Genomic DNA, 17,129 nt, shown 5'->3' with positions numbered 1-17,129 from the left:
CAGGAATCCCTCCTTATGACTAAGACAGCAACAAGATCCCTGCTATAACCATAAAAAGTGTAATTTTGTGGTCCTCTTAGGTGCCATTTCCAGGTAAATGTGTCTAGCCACAATTAAAAACCTTTAATATTATCTACATAATTACTTGCTTGTACCCAATGACGCTACTTAACAGTGACAAAGAAAGCCTTAAACCTTTTAAACTATGTCCAATGCAATCACAAGACTGATTTGAGATCTACTGTAGGAAGAGAATATTAAACTGTTTGTCAGAATTGTGAACATTGATTTTAAAGATGTTTATACCAAACAAAAGTATTTTGTAAATTAAAGGTAGGCCTGAAAATGGAATTGCAGTTTTAAAATTATGAAAAATGCAGATGAAAAGAAAAATTTTATTTCCTTCCTCATGTTCTTCACAGTATGTAGAAAAATCACCAGAGAGGCCCAATGTGACTTTTCGTGGGTTTGTTTGTTTTTTGTTTTTTTTTTTTTTTTTCCCTGTGATGTTTGCTTATATTTTTAAAATCTAATTGGTAGTAGGTTTTAAAGCAGAGTATGTATTTCCTGCTCCAAACATTTTTTTGGATACAACCTATGTCAGGAAGAAGAGTTACAGCACATGTCCTCCTCATTATTTTCATTATTTAGATGAGAACTGATTTTAAATACTTTGAAAAACATTTAAATTTCAGTAGCTCTTTAAAATGGCTTAATATGCTCACACTGCTCTGATTTAATTATCATAGAGCTTACCCAGCAAAATGACTACACAGCAACAGTCTGTATCTACAGACCGATCCAACGGAGTTCCTACGCTGAGACGCGTATTAGTTTTGAAATGAATTCTCACTGGCCGACAGACGTGTCATTCTAACCTCGCCAGGCAAGTTCATTTCTGCTCTGACTTTTCCGTGCTTCTATAATTGGCCACTTCACTTCTTTTTCACTTAACCTACCATCTGGACAAGGACAGTTTAAAAAACAGAGCTAAGTTTGAAGTCTAATAGAATTGGTGGTGGTGGGGAATCCTGTCTTCTTTGCTCCTGTGAACTGTCCCACAACTAGTTTGCATTTTGGTGTTAGGTTGTTTGAGTTTTCCTTTTTTTGATCACGTTTAAGGTTCCATTTGCCATGCTACAGGCTTCGGAATTATAGTCCAAGTATGCACTCCCCAAAGTTGGGTCTGTAATGAAAGGACTGACAAAACTCTAACCATACTAATAGAAAAATCAGCTCTATATAAACTAATAAACCTCCATAATAAAGTCAAGAATTGAATCTATTACACTGAGTCATTAAATGAGAGAGACATTCCTCCACCCCTTTTTAATAAAAGAAAAACATGAACAAATTTAACTAGTGATGCTGATCAAAAGATGCAATACCCTTGAAAAATGAATACTAATATCTCAATACTAAAATGTTGTGGACAATATATTTCAACTTTGAAACTGCTTTGCAATTACACATTAATCCCCTCAGCCTGAACAGCAGGTCTATGAAGAAAGGATTGATCTCCTTTAATGATGAAACCCTGGCACCATGGTTTTATTTTTCACAACACGGTGCAGTTAAGAACCCCACTGTTATTATGAAAATTTCCTCAGCAAAGGAGCTCCATCACATTACCAGTGCACCAATTCATCATAACGTGCCTCGCTCCTGCTCATCAACAAGTCTGAGTGATGAAAAGATCCAATATTATCCTGACAGTACTTCATGCACATTCTCAATCACACATTATTACAGCATCCATATTAATTTTCACTGACACGCGTCCTAGGCCTGTTCAAATTAGGCAAACCAACGAGGGGGAGTTGATGAAATACCAGCATAGCCACAGCTCATTGCATTCCAATTTGCATGCAAATGGTTTATCAGGAAAATTCCATTCCCAGCAACCAGCAAGTGAAAAACAACCGTAATCTACACTTCAGGGCCACCATACAGAGCTTAATGAATCGCAAAGAGAGAAGGAAGTGACAGACCTATGAGAGGATCGATTTCCACTGGCAGCTGGTAAGACTGCTCTTGTACAGCACCTTGATGAGCTGGAATTCGGGAAAGAAGATTTTAAAACTCTGCATGTTTTAATACATGAAGCTACATACATTTTATAAATCAAAGCTACGTCCTTTTTTTTTAACTATTCAAGATTCTTCTGCATCAGTTGAATTAAAAAAAAAAAATCCAGGTGCTTCTGCAGGCTGCTTATTAAACATTTATTTTAGATTAGTGCTATCCCGAATGTATGCCATCAGCAGCAGCTCCAGTCCTGAGCCATAAGCTCCAGCAGATGCTTTACTGGCAACCTCTCCTGTCGCAACAAAACAAAATTAAGTGGTAAAGAGCACTGAAAACAAAATGTGACAACCATCTGCTGACTGTAGCAAATACTATTTTCCTCTTTTCTTTTAAAAGCACTGCTTTAAGCAAGTGAAGCACAAAGGACATCTTTAGAAAAAGTCAGTTTATGATGCAGACAGGGAAATCTCATAGTCATCCAGTATTTAAGGATTCATCCATCACCAAAAACCATTTCTTTGCAAGTTTGCATAGAAGTTAATATATAATTCTGCAGACCTACATTTCATCTGGGCACTTGGCATACTCATGAAATGTTTACCTCCTGAATTTTCCTTCAGTGTTAAAAAAAAAAAAAAGCCCTCTTTTTGCACAGCCTCATTAAAACCAAACAAGCAAGAAAGCAAAATTCCACCCCACCCCCCCGAAACAGCCCACAAGACATTACTGGAAGAGGAACAAAAAATAATGGCTGAATACATACACCTATCATTTTTATATCTACCATCCACTGCTTAATATAAACATCAGTATCAATAGAAGGGTTTCATAAGTAATTGGGAAGTCAAGGTTCTGCTGCAATGAAACGCTAACACAGAACAAAACATGAAATCCATGTGACAAAACAGAGGCACCCTGTTGGGTACCAGTACCATTACGTGCCAGCAAAGCCACCAAACTCATATACAACAGCATTTTTTTAATGACACATCAGTGACAACTGGTCACTTGGCAACTTGACTTTTTTATCACGATGCCTCATTAGTAAAGACAATGCTAAGCCCACAGCAGGAGATACGAAGTAGTAATGATATCTGCCCTCTAATCCTAGTAGATCCCATTTTGGTGTAAAATTTAAAGGCAACAATAGTGAAGGAGAGTCTCAGCAGTCCACGCCCAGATATCTTAAGCACAGTACCCCATTAATAGCCTGCAGCTGATCAGAGTGCTCTTGGTATGGTGGGTGTTTGTTGGGTTGGCTTTCGTTTGAACTGTCTTTCGTTGGCTTTGTCTGGAATTGTAGGTTTTCTTCAGCTCTTTGTAAAGAGTGTAAAATGCCTCTAAATGAAAAAATAATGACTTGAAAGCAGAGCTCACTGCTCTCCCTTTCAGAGGTGAGGGAAAAACCAAAATCTGAAGGTTTTGTTCAACTCAAACCAGTTGATTACTACACTCAGCATCTGGTGGCTTGCTTTCAGATCATCAACCAGCAGACTTAACAAGGAAATCAAAACCGCCTCCTACCACTTTAGAATCTTCTCTTCCCATGACTCTTACATGTCCAAAAAGCCTTGAATATTATATGCCCAAGGTCACATATCCAAGGTATGAGAGGATATTGCCATCCTCCTTTCAAACAAATGTCAAAAGCCCTGTAAATAGTTCTTGCTCACAACTTGTTATCTAGACAAGCTTCCCTTCCCCCCTTCCTTCCCATCTTTCTTTAAGCATTTCTTGTGTGAGTGAAATAATACATAGATGTTTTCTACTCGTACAGTGTTGAGGGGTAATTTGTAAGAATTAGGAAAAAGCGTGGGAGTCATCTGGCTTTTTTCTAAATGTAACCAAGGACCATGGGTCCAGATTTCTTAAGCAGGAATTTCAGTGATGTATTACTCTGGCACAAATATCTTCTATTTAAGTTATTTGTGTGGAAGCTCTTTTCTTTTTTTTCCCCCCTTTCTTGAAAAACTTTTGACCAGATTTACTGCACAGCATTGAAATAAACTACCTTTCATGATTTGGGCCTGAGACTGTCATAGTCAGGGAAGGGAGGTTGAGTGCCTTTAAGAGCACAGAACATTAGAATTGAAAACAGAATGACTATGTTCTCAAGTCTCTTTTTTGAAGGAAAATTAATTTGACTGGTTGCTATGCAAATGTGTATGTTGTTTTCCTTTCATACTGACACATACATAAGCACCAGGGATGTGTGAGTTACAGCAGGTACAGACTTCCCATATATTTTGTCTTCTAATTCTCACTGAGTGGATTTAACATCAAAATATGGTAGTCATATTCAACTAGAAAAAGACAGCAGGAAAGATTTCTGGCAAGTTCTACATGCTTTACAAAACTCTTTGACATGACATGGTTCCGACTTCCATCTGACTGAAAAACAAATTCAAGAAGAGTGTGACTTCATTATGACCAAATAGTGACATACTGTTTTTATCATCCTGCAGAATGCCTGATGTAATCAGGGAAGTAATACAGTGTTGTTACAAACCTCTTGTGTGCTACATGTCTTTCTACACAATAGTTCCAACTACCTTTTCATGGAGAAACTAAATCCACCTGTGAAGAGCATCTTGTGTCAATGAACTGGCCTTGCTCTTCACACTTCCAATTTAAAACAGTTCTGCAGCAAATTTTGAAACAGACAACTTAAGTACTGCTTGATGGCAGTGGTTTCTCAGGCTACTTACCGGGAAGATTATGCCACTTGTTCACAGCAAATAGCCTATTTGCAGTAACTGTGATCACAGCAGGAGTGGCCAGACCAGGCTGGGTGTTGGCGGCTACGTGAGTGACAGGGGAGTTGGATGGGAACTTTAGAACCATGATAACGTCCTGTTGAGCTTGGTCTGTGAACATCAACGGACTCTGCAGGAGGAGATACTGTTGAGTGCACACAACAAGAACCCAAATACACAGGGAAAGAAAACATGGGGAGGAGAAAAGAAGACAGGACAAGAGAAGGAAGAGTGGATTAAAACACACAGGATCCAATAGCAGCTCCAGTGAAAAGCAAATGCAGTAATAGTGTACAGGCTTGTGGAAACAACATTTTAGGGAGGAAAACCTTCATGTACACTATTAATTTGAGGGCCTAATTCAACATAGGGTGTCTATATACAAACTTTGCTACAGATCACAGCAGATTAAGCTAGAAGTTTCCGAACACCTATGCCTGCCAAAAGAATGCTCCTTCATATCTGCGGAGATAGTATGTCCAGGAAAGCAATGCTGGACTAGGAGGGAACAGGGGAAAAAAAAAGTGAGCAAAAGAAATTCCTGCTCCCAGAGATTGTCTCAAGTTGCATTAAATTGGCAGACTGCAATTCTTTACAAGCCAGATGAGAACATGAAAGCACATTAAAATAAACAGATACACACATACACTAGATATATGTTCTGTATATATTTCTGGTGTACAAAAATAAGATTTATGAATGCAAAGTAGAAGACTTCACTGCAAATGTGTTTCAAAGGACAAACTTAATTAAATGCAGTTGTAAAGAATATAAAGTAGATGTGATTACAGACACTAGCCTGCGTTGTTTCTAGAAATACTAAAGGGAAGGAATGAATCCAGACTCTCATTTTCAATGTAATATTTTTAGGTTTTAGTTTTTAAATTTAGTAAGTTGAAAAGTTTAAGAACTTTTTAATTAAGCTCTCTAACAATACTGCAAATGGCAAAACATTTGGGCCTTAGAGGTCCGAGTATCAAGCATAAGGAGGAAGAGCAAAACTTAATGGGTTTGTGATTGTGTGGAGTACCTGAACAAGAGAACTCCATTGAGATGTGGAAATACAACCATCCTAGTCGTCAGTAGCCACATTACTCTAGTATTTGTAATTTTCTAATAACTGATTTAGAACACTAATGAAGTGTTCTTGGCTATTTTCCACCTGCAATATTTCATTACATATATGTGCATGTAAATACATACATTTAATGTATATTTATACAGAACTAATAAAAAAATTAAATACATTTGCATTTTTATTATCACTCCTTTTAAAAAAGTTATTAAGAGTACTTAGAAAAACATATTGCTCTATGAAATCCTATTTACAGTCTTTGCATAAAGGTGTAAATAAAAGCAACTAATAAGCTACCCAGACACCCTTCTGAGCAAGTGGCTAAAAGCCAATCAATATTATGAGTTAATCCTCCCTGGATGCTCATTCAATTAAAGGTGTCAGTAATGCCTCATCTGATGTGGCCTCAATTAAATCCAGCTATCTGATGGTTGAAAACACAAGGGGATACAGCAACAGCAGCAAAACCAGACAAATAGGCAGCCTTCGTGTGACTGCTAATTACTACACCTGGTGTATATTATGGGCTTGTGCACTTAACACAGCACGTGGTAGCTTTCATTTCAGCTGTATTCATGCATACGCGCACGCACACACACACAAAAACAGAACACTCAGTAAATAATACAACTAGACATGATTCAAAATTGTAACAGAACAAACATCCTTACTGTATTTCAGCTCCAGGAATACCACTTTTAAAACCACGTAATATAGCGCTATTATAAAATTACGCTATTATGAAACTACAAAACTCATGAAAGCAAGTGGAGAACTAAGGGTTTTTTTCTGTGTGTACCTCAGCTCAAAAAAACCCACAGGAGTTAGAAACAGTTAACTGCACAGAATTTAACTTCTTCCGTTACACACTAAATTCAGCGTCATGAAAAATATTATGATAAGACCACACAAACTGCTTCCTGGCATCACATTTATTTATAAAACAGTGGGTCTGACAAACACATCAACAATCAACTTCTCAAGTTCCTCCTCTGACTGAAACAAATCCCTCCAAATTAGGGCAAGTGCCTAGTGCATGGCACCGTGACAGACGGACACACATATGGTGCATAACTGTGTGACGAGGGCACTCGGGCTCCCCAGCATCCCTGTTAACAGGACTCTTCCGAAAGAGAGAGCCCCATGGGTTGCACGCACAGGCCGCTGCAGCAATCTGCAGCCCTAGGACGCTACGTGGGAGGTGCAATGGGCCAGCAGATCACAAATCAGCACAATCAGCTCTGTCTATTCAGAATATGGGATCCAGGGCAGGAGCATGTCTACTGCACAGCTGTCAAAGTGTAGTATGTACCGGCTGCAGAAAGGGTGGTGGGGATGGGGAAACAGTCAGCTGAGCAAGCCTCCTGTACAACACATGTCATGTGAGAAAGGCTAGTAGCTCAACTGGACAAGGAAGTTTACGTTTCTTAGACTCCTAAATCACAAGGTTTGTAAGCTACTTCAGAAACATTTCAGATTTTTGTGTAATTTTTCTAAAACTTCTTACACTTCAGATATGTTTTTAATCTAATAACCTTACTCTGCTTGAGCAGGACACAGGTCTTACAGAAGATACAAAAAGAAAATGTCTTTTTTAATATTTTGGTGTAAAATGTCCATCTTAACAATAAGAGAATGCATCCTTTCGAAAAAGTTGTGAATTAGCAGACTATTTGCTCCACTCGTCAGAGTATCACTTAACATACTTAGTTCTGGATCTGTGACAACACAAATGATATTTTAGACCCAAGGACTGCAGACAACATGATATGGAAAGTAATCAGTAATAAAATAATAGTTTGGATAATAAAATTATATTAGACAGAAGTAGAGGTAAAAGGGAAAGCATGTTAATGCTCACTGCCTGGATTTTATCACCCTAGCTTTACTGCAAAACACATTTAGTCACATTCTTTGCTATGTAAGTTTCAGCTCATGAATTCCTAGTAATCCTGGTTTTAGAGGAAAACCTATGCCTGGGGGAAAAGACAAGGAAGTTCCACCTCCTAAATCCATGCTTCTTGGGGAATCTGCCAAAGATTAACTAAACTGTCTCCATGATGACTGGCTCTCACCTGTACAGGTATGGTATTAACAAAATCAGCTGATGAAGTGTTCTTAGATTACCCTGACAAAAAAGTTCTGTACTAGAAATCAATACAATTCTTTCAGCAATAAATAAAGCATTAGTTAAGCACTGCATACTCTCCCAGTCCTACAAAATCGTAACTCATCTGCTGTTTTTAATAACCCAATTCCTCGACCACATAAAAGCAAAGCAAAGTGGGCAGTTCTGTAACTTTAAGATAGCAAAGGAAGTGAACAAAATGGCAGGTCACAAAGATTTAATGTGGTACTTACCACCTGCATGGCAGAACTTCTTGGAGGATGTGGTTCTATGAGCAGTTGGGAAGGGGTCTGTCCAAAACTTCGTATTTGAGCTTCAACAGCCTGGAAAAGGCACAGGCAGGTTTGCATGTTAAGGAGGTGCTAATTACAGGCAATAGAACCATAACTGTCACCTGAAAATGTCATTCCACACTTCTGGTTTGTTTCATGTTGAAAATCAACCCCGTGTGTTCACTGTGGGGCTAAGTGCTTGGCACTGGTACTAAGAATGAGGTAATCATTTTAGTACTGTGGATGCTATTTCCATGAGAAACTCTGCAAAACCTCATCCTGCTCAACGATATTAAACAGAAACCAGCTATTATAATCAGAAACCCTCTTTATTGGCTCCATTTTTCCTTTCTAACACTGGCTTACCCTGTTTGTATCTTAACTCAGAGACAAAAGTCAATTTTCAAAAAGTTTCTATAGGTATTAAGTGTTCTACTTAAATTCCATTGCTTAGTTTCACAGAAAGCATTACAATGAAAGCTACATCGAGTTGTTTTCTTATTTCATTTTTATTCAAAAAGAGCAAACAACTTTAGGACGCATTAAACTACGGTCAGCAAGACTAATATTTAATGCAGCTAATGTTCTAAGGAGAATGTGCAACAGTGCAACAGGTTTGGGTTTTTTTAAGTTTATCTGTACCTTCAGCAACTTGTTTTATCACCTTCTCCACAGGACATACATGAATACACCATGTCACGCTTAGTGATTTCTTAAAAGTAATTACTCTGAAACGTGTGAACTTGTCCCTCTTGTCTTGGCATGTCTGACCAGTTTTGCATCTTTCTACCTATTGGCCCACTGGCTCACAGATAAAATCAAGCAGCCAAAATTCAACAAGTCATTTCTTGTCAGCCAAGCCCCTTCACTACCCACAGCACCACGTTAATAATACAGAGAAACTTAAATCATTCTGCTTAGATCAAATCTCTTTCATTGTGAGCTAAACCAATTAAAATTACCTTGCATTTGCTGTGGACTAACAGACTGCATTTGGGCCGATATTTTAGTTTCTCTGTTGCACAGTGCATTGAGCCCTACATTCTCCAAAGTGTCTAATGATGCTGAGTACCTAAGGTGAGGCATTAGCAAGTCCTACTTTCAAAGGAAGTCCTGAAAAATCAGGCCCTTCAAAGAAGCATTTTAAATGGGATGCTTGGATGCTAAAACACAAAACCACTAGCCGCCTTTTAGCTATTTGAACACCCTACTTTTCCCTCAGAGATGTGTTTTCGAGGTTCAACATACCTTGAGGCTCCTTAACGCTTATATTTCCTATTCTATTTTAGACAACCATTAAGATTTTTGAGACAACAGAATAATACTTTTGCTGATCCTATTCTTACAAACAACTATTTTTTAGATAACAACGAAAACTATTACTAGGACTCAAAATGTTCTCCTGTTACAGAAACAACAAAACCGAAAGTAGAATGCACCCAAGACCTTAAAATCATCAGAAATAATCATCCTCTGATAGGAAACTTGACATCCAAAACACTTGATCTTATTACAATTGGCAGTGCTTTTGAAACATAGGAACTCACCAGAACAGTAGTTGGAATTAATCTCTGGACAGATTCTAACACTCTGGGAAGCACCTTAATCTTCAAAGAACTGGTGAATAAGTATGTTTATCAAAAAGCTGGCTGAAATCTGACATAAAAATGCTGTGATTCAATGAGTACTTTTTGAGGAACAGCAATATCAGATTCATGAAACACTGAAGCTCAGTAAGAGCATCAGAGCCCCCTTCCTAGTGATGAGACATGCTACATTAAAATTAAAATCTGGGGTTTTGTGACTCGAGATATCAAGGGAATCACGAGGGCATAGAATCTGAGGTCCCTTAAAGCATGAGGCATTAACAAAGCAATAGCATATCGGTCAGCAGCTTTACTCACTCCATAAAAAGCTGTTAGTTTCTAAACAACCAGATCAAAAAGATTTGCCTACATTTACTTACAGATTGAGTGAAGTATTTTTACTAGCAAATGGGAATTCTGTGTTGCATTAAGTGAGAAGAACACAGGAGGAGCAGAATGCAGACAGTCCCGGATGTCAGTTATTCTGTGCTTGTTAGAATCTTCAGGGTAAATCTACAGCCTATAGGATCTACTATTTATTTCTTGTAAAATATATATCCAATATATTATTCAAAATGACTAAAATATTCCTGAAGCACAACTCCCATGCATTTCTTTTAGAGGTGAAAATTGAATAGAGTAAATGAGGAAATAATACGTTTCAGATTTGTTAACTTCCTTATATATTGACTTGAGATCAATATGGAAATTTCCATTCCCAAATAGGCCATGTTCAGCATTTAAAGAGAGTCAGAATTCTGTCTTACCCACGAAATCTGGCATGACCTTTCATTCCCCACACTACCTCTACAAACGATACTCTCTTACACAGTGCCAGTACTAAGAAAGGAAAAATTGAACACTAGATACCACATATTGATGTAGAGTGTTCCAAATACTTCAAATACATCATAACAAGAGCCCCAACTCATGCAGAACAAATATCAGATGTTATAATTCCTTTATTCAATGAAAGATCAGCAGTCAGAACACTGTTTTCCACAGTCCAGATCTCAGAGGAACTCACCACCTCCCAGTAACATTAAAAACTGGAAGAGACAGTTATGATTCCACTGCTTACTCGCATACGTGATGTTCATCATTATCACACTCCTAGACCACACAGCAGCAGCACAGCTATTTGTCTCCCACTCACCTTCAGTGCAGAAGAAAATCCCTCTGGGATACAAAACCGAGTATAAAATATTTTACTCAACCCAGCAGCAGACAGTCAACTGCCTCTTTTCACAGAGTGTTCTGTCAGAACTGGTGAGACTGCTGACCCGTGGGACAATGACTTTGCCAAAGTCTGTTTTACAGGACCACAAATTCTCCATTTTCAGTCTTCAACAGCCAGTTTCTACATCCACGTTTATGATCTAGTCCAAGTTTGGGATTTACACTTCTGACACAAACAAGTCTTTTAGACTCATTAGGTTCCATCCAGTCCTTCCGAAAAATACAAGAGCCTGTATTTCCAGGATTACAATGCCCCCTGACACAATCTTTCTCCTTTAGCTCACAGAACAAGGGAAACTGACATTTGGATCATGTCCTACCACAGGTAACAAGGTTTCATAAAACACCAAACTGTACACAGAGGCAGAGCTATTGGTATCTGTATGTCCTCTTTACTGACATCTTCAGAGATCCAAAAAACATTGGAAAAACTGTTGAGTAAAGGCAACAACACTTGGACAATTATGTCTAGACACAGTGGCTAGACTTCAGCATAAAATGCTTTTGCATTCACTTTAATTATCAAGAAAAAAAATGTAAAGATTTCTTTATTTAGCTTCAACCTTTCTTAATTATGACCAAGAGAATGTACAAGCAACCCCAAGTGATTCCTTCCTTTTCCCAGATTGTATTCAAAGTCAATCCAGATGTCAACTCCATGTTCTGATGATGTCTCAGCCAGAAGGATCACATACAGAAGGATGCAAGATGACCTCCCTCTGTCAGCAGAAACATGTGATGGTAGAGCTAGAATCAATCCCCATTCTATCAATTTACATAACAACAGAAAGAGAAATACAGGGTATTTTAGGCACCAGATGTCACTCAGACTTTTGCTCAACCTGTCAAAGAAAATCTGCTAGGAGCAGGGAATCCTTTCCTCAGAGAGGTAACAAATATCTCCTTTGAAGAAAACAATCTACCACTTACGTGCGAATATACAGTAAAATGACCATCAGTTAAAAAGTCACCAACTCACTTTCTATTACCACTCAGCTTCTAACTTAATTTTCTTGAAAAATGTATTAGTAGCATCAGTCGGTATTACTAAGAGATGGCCAGCTTCTTCTAGTGGCAGCAAAAGGGCACGTGTTCTCACGTTGCTGAATCCCCCTGCAGTATACAGCCATTCAGATTATTGTACATAGAAATATCTGGGAAATTTGCACAACTAGCTTCACATCTATTAAAGGCACCGTATAACTGGAAAGGAATAACCTTTGTTGGATAGGTATCTTTAGTTCCACAAACTCTTATCTCTGAAAGCATGCTGCATACCACACAGGAAAAAGATAGTATCATTCAACATTTCGTTTCACTGCTTCTCAAATATCTCCGTAAAATAGTCTTCTTCCTGTTAATCCTCTACAAAAACACAACTTTGGTAGGGCCAGAATTGTTCCAGATGCTACAACAAGAAGTAATAAAATGCAACAAGGTAACTAGCCCTGACAATAATCCACACAGTATGCATCTCAAACCACATATTTCTCTGATAAACATGGTATTTCAAATGTTAATTAATTTGGAAGCATGAAAGACATAAGCAAATTTCACAAGTAAACATTTATCCAATGCAATAACCTGTTCCTAAAAAAGTCTCCTGGATCATCTCCTCTTTTCTTGGGGGGGGCGGGAAGGATGGAAGGGGAATAGGGAAGTAAATTAAAACAGGAAGGGTGAAAAACCTGAAAACTTGGCTTAGTTAAAATGTAGCTTTTGGCCACTGCTTAGCACAGATATTTTCAGTCTCTGAATCTACTCTCTAATCTAACTGTGAAGAAAGTTAATTCAACAACATGCAGTACCCACCAAATACGGCTGTAAATTTTTTGGGAAGGAGGGTGATGGGGAGGTTGAACATATGGATGCAGTTAAGGTAAAAACAGATGTTTGTTACTTTTCTTTGCAGCAACACTCAGAAACTAAGTCAAAATTGCTTTTTTTCCATGTTTATGTCTGAAAGAACTATAAAATTAAATATGAGGGAGGGCGGGTGGAGGGGGAACTGCAGTGAGTGTCACAGAGAAAGAATGAAACGGTCTCCAGTTTTGAACTGAAATGAAGCCCCATGTAGTTGAAAGGCAAGACGTACACCATTTACCTCTGGATTTAAAGACCCTTAAAAAGACTAGCTCAGAGTTGCTTTCATCATGCCTGCTCAGACATAAAACACCAAACTGTCTGAAGAGCCTAGCAGCACAGCATACCCATGCTAAAAAGCACGCCTCGGTCTGAACGCACGACGAGCTACAACCTTATCGTTCGCTACGAAGAGGTGAGTGTAATTCAGTCAATGCGCCTTTACAGATCTACAACAAAGTATTTCCAGGTACTTTTCAAATCTGTAAGATTTAACTGCCGAACATTTGAAAACCCAGGTGAAATAACCCCATGCGCTGTAACACATACCCTTTCAGCATACGTGGTAGGGACAGAAAACCTTCTGGGTTCATCCTCCATGTTTCTACACAGTATTTATGTCCAGAAAATAATAGCCCTTGCAAAAATAATTACTTTGGCTCTCTGCCGCTCCTACCTCACTTTTCAATATTCAAAAAGGTTTACACACATGTTCCTCAGTGATTTCTATTGGCTTGAGCGATATGCAATTATGATTACTTGCTTTCCCTTTTCTTCCACCCAGATGTTGCTTAACAGCACCAGAGAACACAGAATACTTGACAGGTTTCCCCTCAGACAGTGAAGCTGAATGGTTTAGCAGCCAACTGACTAGCCCCTTTCCCCATGGGACGGTGATTAACATCAAGCTCTGATAACAAGTGATCACAAAACCTCTTCTGACCAGATAGTCACTTAGAGTCCTACAGTAAGATTCTGAGTTAAATTCCTCAGACTACAGAGGCACAGATAACACTGGCCAGAGAACAAGCACCATTCATAATGATTAGATAAAATTGCTGAAAACAGGCTAAAGATTATAGAAGAGAAGCTCTTTGTAGTACCATGTCCCTTTGTTTCATAACAATCCCCGTTAGATCAAGACTGTGAAGAATGGGCAAAATGCTTTTCTGAAATGGGCAATGTATATGCTTGCTGACTGTACACCTGCCCTGGGGATACTGCACTACACTTGACCCAGTGAAAAAATACAGCGCTCCAATGTTAGTATCATAAATTCACACACTCCCATCTGCTGTTTTAAAAATAAAATGAGCACCCTCATTTCTTCACACCAAACCAGAAAAACCTTTCCCATTTCGGCTTTGCAAACCGTCTCTTTTATATTGAATCACTTCAATTTCTTGCTTTATCATTGCACTATTCACTTGATGTACTGGTTTAACAAAAACTGCCTACACTAGCTTTGAAATCTAACAAATGGCTGGGGAGGGAAGGGAGCAAGGAGAAAAGAAAGGCTAAAGAAAAGACTACAAGATCAAGAGTTCCATACTGTTCTCTAGGTATCATCAAACACGCTTGCAAAATGTTTGTGATATACCCTCTGCTAACCAAGCGGAGCGTAAAAAAGATGCCTGTTGCAGCTCACTAATGCAGTTACTTCAGCTCAGGTAACACAGGTTTATGGCTTCAGAGCTGAAACGTGGGCAGAAATAGTGTCCACAGCCTGTGGAGGACACTATTTGAGTGCACTGGCAAGTTGCTATGAAGTAAAAAGTGCATAAGCCCTGTCTGCTGCGGTGCATTAGGGATAGATGTAAGAAAATTGAGAATGCCTCATTACACAAGAAAACAACACAAAAATGTAGAAATGAAAGCCATCAAATATAAATGAAACATGGGGGGTGGTGTGGGGTGTGGGGGTGTGCATGTGCTCCTTCCTTCCTTGTGGTGTCCTTGCAAGAAACACATCTGTTGTATAATATTTTCCTTTTTTTTTTCCTAGTAATTTCAGTTCCTTCTGTCTGCTTAAAGTACCATAGTTGTCTGGAAGTTGATTACTAGTCTAACCACTTGTTATTTATTATATCCAAACTATTACAGATACCTGGAGGGGGGAGGGGTTACCCTACAGAGGATTATTTTTTCCCTCAAACCTATTTGTGATTCATATATTGAATAATACTTTCTTCCATTCGCATCATAGGAAAGTGTAGGAGGGAGCACATCGTAGGATACACCCCACCACACTTTTAAAAACAAAAGCACTAACCCAGCTCCTAAACTGCCTCAAGAAGTTTTCTGTGAGAATAAAGAAAAATGAAGCCTTTTTGTCCAGACATAGGAGTACGACAATTACCTGGCGGTCATTAAAGTAAAACAGGAAGTAATCAAGGTTTGTGTGAATACAAATAGATCCCCCTCAGAGCCACGCAAGTTGCTCCAATCTGAATATATACATTCCAGGCATATTAAATAGAGGCACAGCACAGCCTGCCTGCAATCTCCAGTCCACCCAGCTGTCCGTCTACTGCAGCGTAATCCCAGCTGCCAATCTGAAAGAAACCAGTTAGTCAGAGCAGACACAACCAACAGAAACAAATGTCACTCAATAATGTTCAGAGGCACTGGGTTCATGGATAATTTCAAACAGTATCTCTGTCTGGAACACTGATGTGCTCATTCAAAACACCTAAATCTTTGGCTACTGGAAAGAAGCAGATAAAAAAACTAGAACTAGAAAAACAGGTCTGGTAGCACTTCAAAGATAAAGAGTCTAAAAGGAAAGTTAAGATGAATTTAAAGACCTGAAAATGAAACTGGCGTCAATATAAGCAAAATCCTAAGCAGCTCTGGGGCTAGTTTTTTAAAACAGAACAGTCTCGGTTTTATTTAAGCACCACAACCAAAACTGCCTCACATGTCTCTTCGCTGTGGCAGCTGAGGATTTCAAGAGAGCAACTCATTGCTTTCATTTAAAATCAATAATTATCATACAGAAAGTAGCGGCATTGCCATGTGCAATACCCTGAAATGTCATCAATTTCTGGCATTAGTCATTCACTCTTCTAAATAGCTAAACATAATCTTTAAAATTTGCTACCGTCACACAGTCTACTTGCTACTTAGGTGACTCCAAATTTTCTGATATAAAACATTTTCCTCTGGAAAAAAGCAATCTGTTCTAATCTGTTAGCATTCCATGGAATTTCTTCAACTTTGATGCCATCTCTAGTTATTAAATAAAAAAGCTTCATTAAAAGAAAACATTTCTGTCTGAAGAAGGTCAATATACTGATGTAAAAATCCAACATTTAATGGTCTTTATACTGTCTTGCATGATCACCTTTCAGAATCTGTTAACTATTGTGAAAAAGAACAAAGACCTCATTTTGCTAAGCTAATAAATGTTTATTTGAGTCATAACTACTACCTGCAAGATCAAACTTGCTGTTTTCAAAGCATGGGTACAATATCTCAGAATCTTCTACTGCAATGGATGAACTTTTTGTTCTCATTTAATAAAACTTAACATTTAACTGAGACTTGATTTTTGGACACTGCTTGAGGGAAAGCACCTTTGGCATGGCTGCAAGCTTTCTCACTCAAGAACCAGCTATAGCTCAAATATAGCCGATAACTAATACAATACGGTTCAGAAAGCAAATGCCACTCCGCATCTGCAGACACAGAGGGAACAGGGATGAGTTAGACATCCTGGGCTGCAGTGAGCAAATATAATGAAAACACTCCAAACAAAAATGTTTAGTTTCCCAATTACTGTGAAAAACAATGCAGATATTGTTTGGAGTGTATAAAGAGCTGGAAAGTAATCAAAGCATTCTGATGACATAAAAAATAATTAAATCTTTGTAGCCTGTTCACTTCCATGTTTGATTCAAGGCTAGCGTAGACTTAGTGTATGCTAACTGTAGTTATTATACATTAGTATATCTCATCCTTTCCACCTATGGAAAAGAAAAAAAAAGTTAAAAAAATGGAAATATTCTCCATTCAACAAAGTTATTTCTGAAGGATTATGAGCATCACTTTTTTCCAGCATTGTTCACTTTTCCATTACTCTTTCTTATTTAATGCTGGTCAACAAATATGTCAGCTATCTAAGACTGCCCAGCCAGGCACAAATGAAAATGTAAAGAGCCCAGGGGGTCTCAAGGCCTC

At 38.4% G+C, this 17,129-nt stretch overlaps 1 protein-coding gene across 1 annotated transcript in view; it reads right to left on the bottom strand.

Annotated features, from left to right (window-relative positions):
• Positions 1–17,129, bottom strand: part of LOC104513239 (lipopolysaccharide-responsive and beige-like anchor protein) — a 59,153-nt gene that overhangs the window by 34,031 nt on the left and 7,993 nt on the right. Inside the window, 3 exon segments of the mRNA XM_010156525.1 lie at positions 1,992–2,054; positions 4,737–4,929; positions 8,221–8,310. Of these exon segments, the coding sequence (XP_010154827.1) occupies positions 1,992–2,054; positions 4,737–4,929; positions 8,221–8,310 (346 nt within the window).

The sequence above is a fragment of the Eurypyga helias genome, unplaced genomic scaffold (assembly GCF_000690775.1).
Source record: "Eurypyga helias isolate BGI_N326 unplaced genomic scaffold, ASM69077v1 scaffold6868, whole genome shotgun sequence".
Taxonomy (NCBI): Eukaryota; Metazoa; Chordata; class Aves; order Eurypygiformes; family Eurypygidae; genus Eurypyga; species Eurypyga helias.
This window is presented reverse-complemented; position numbering and strand designations above follow the sequence as displayed.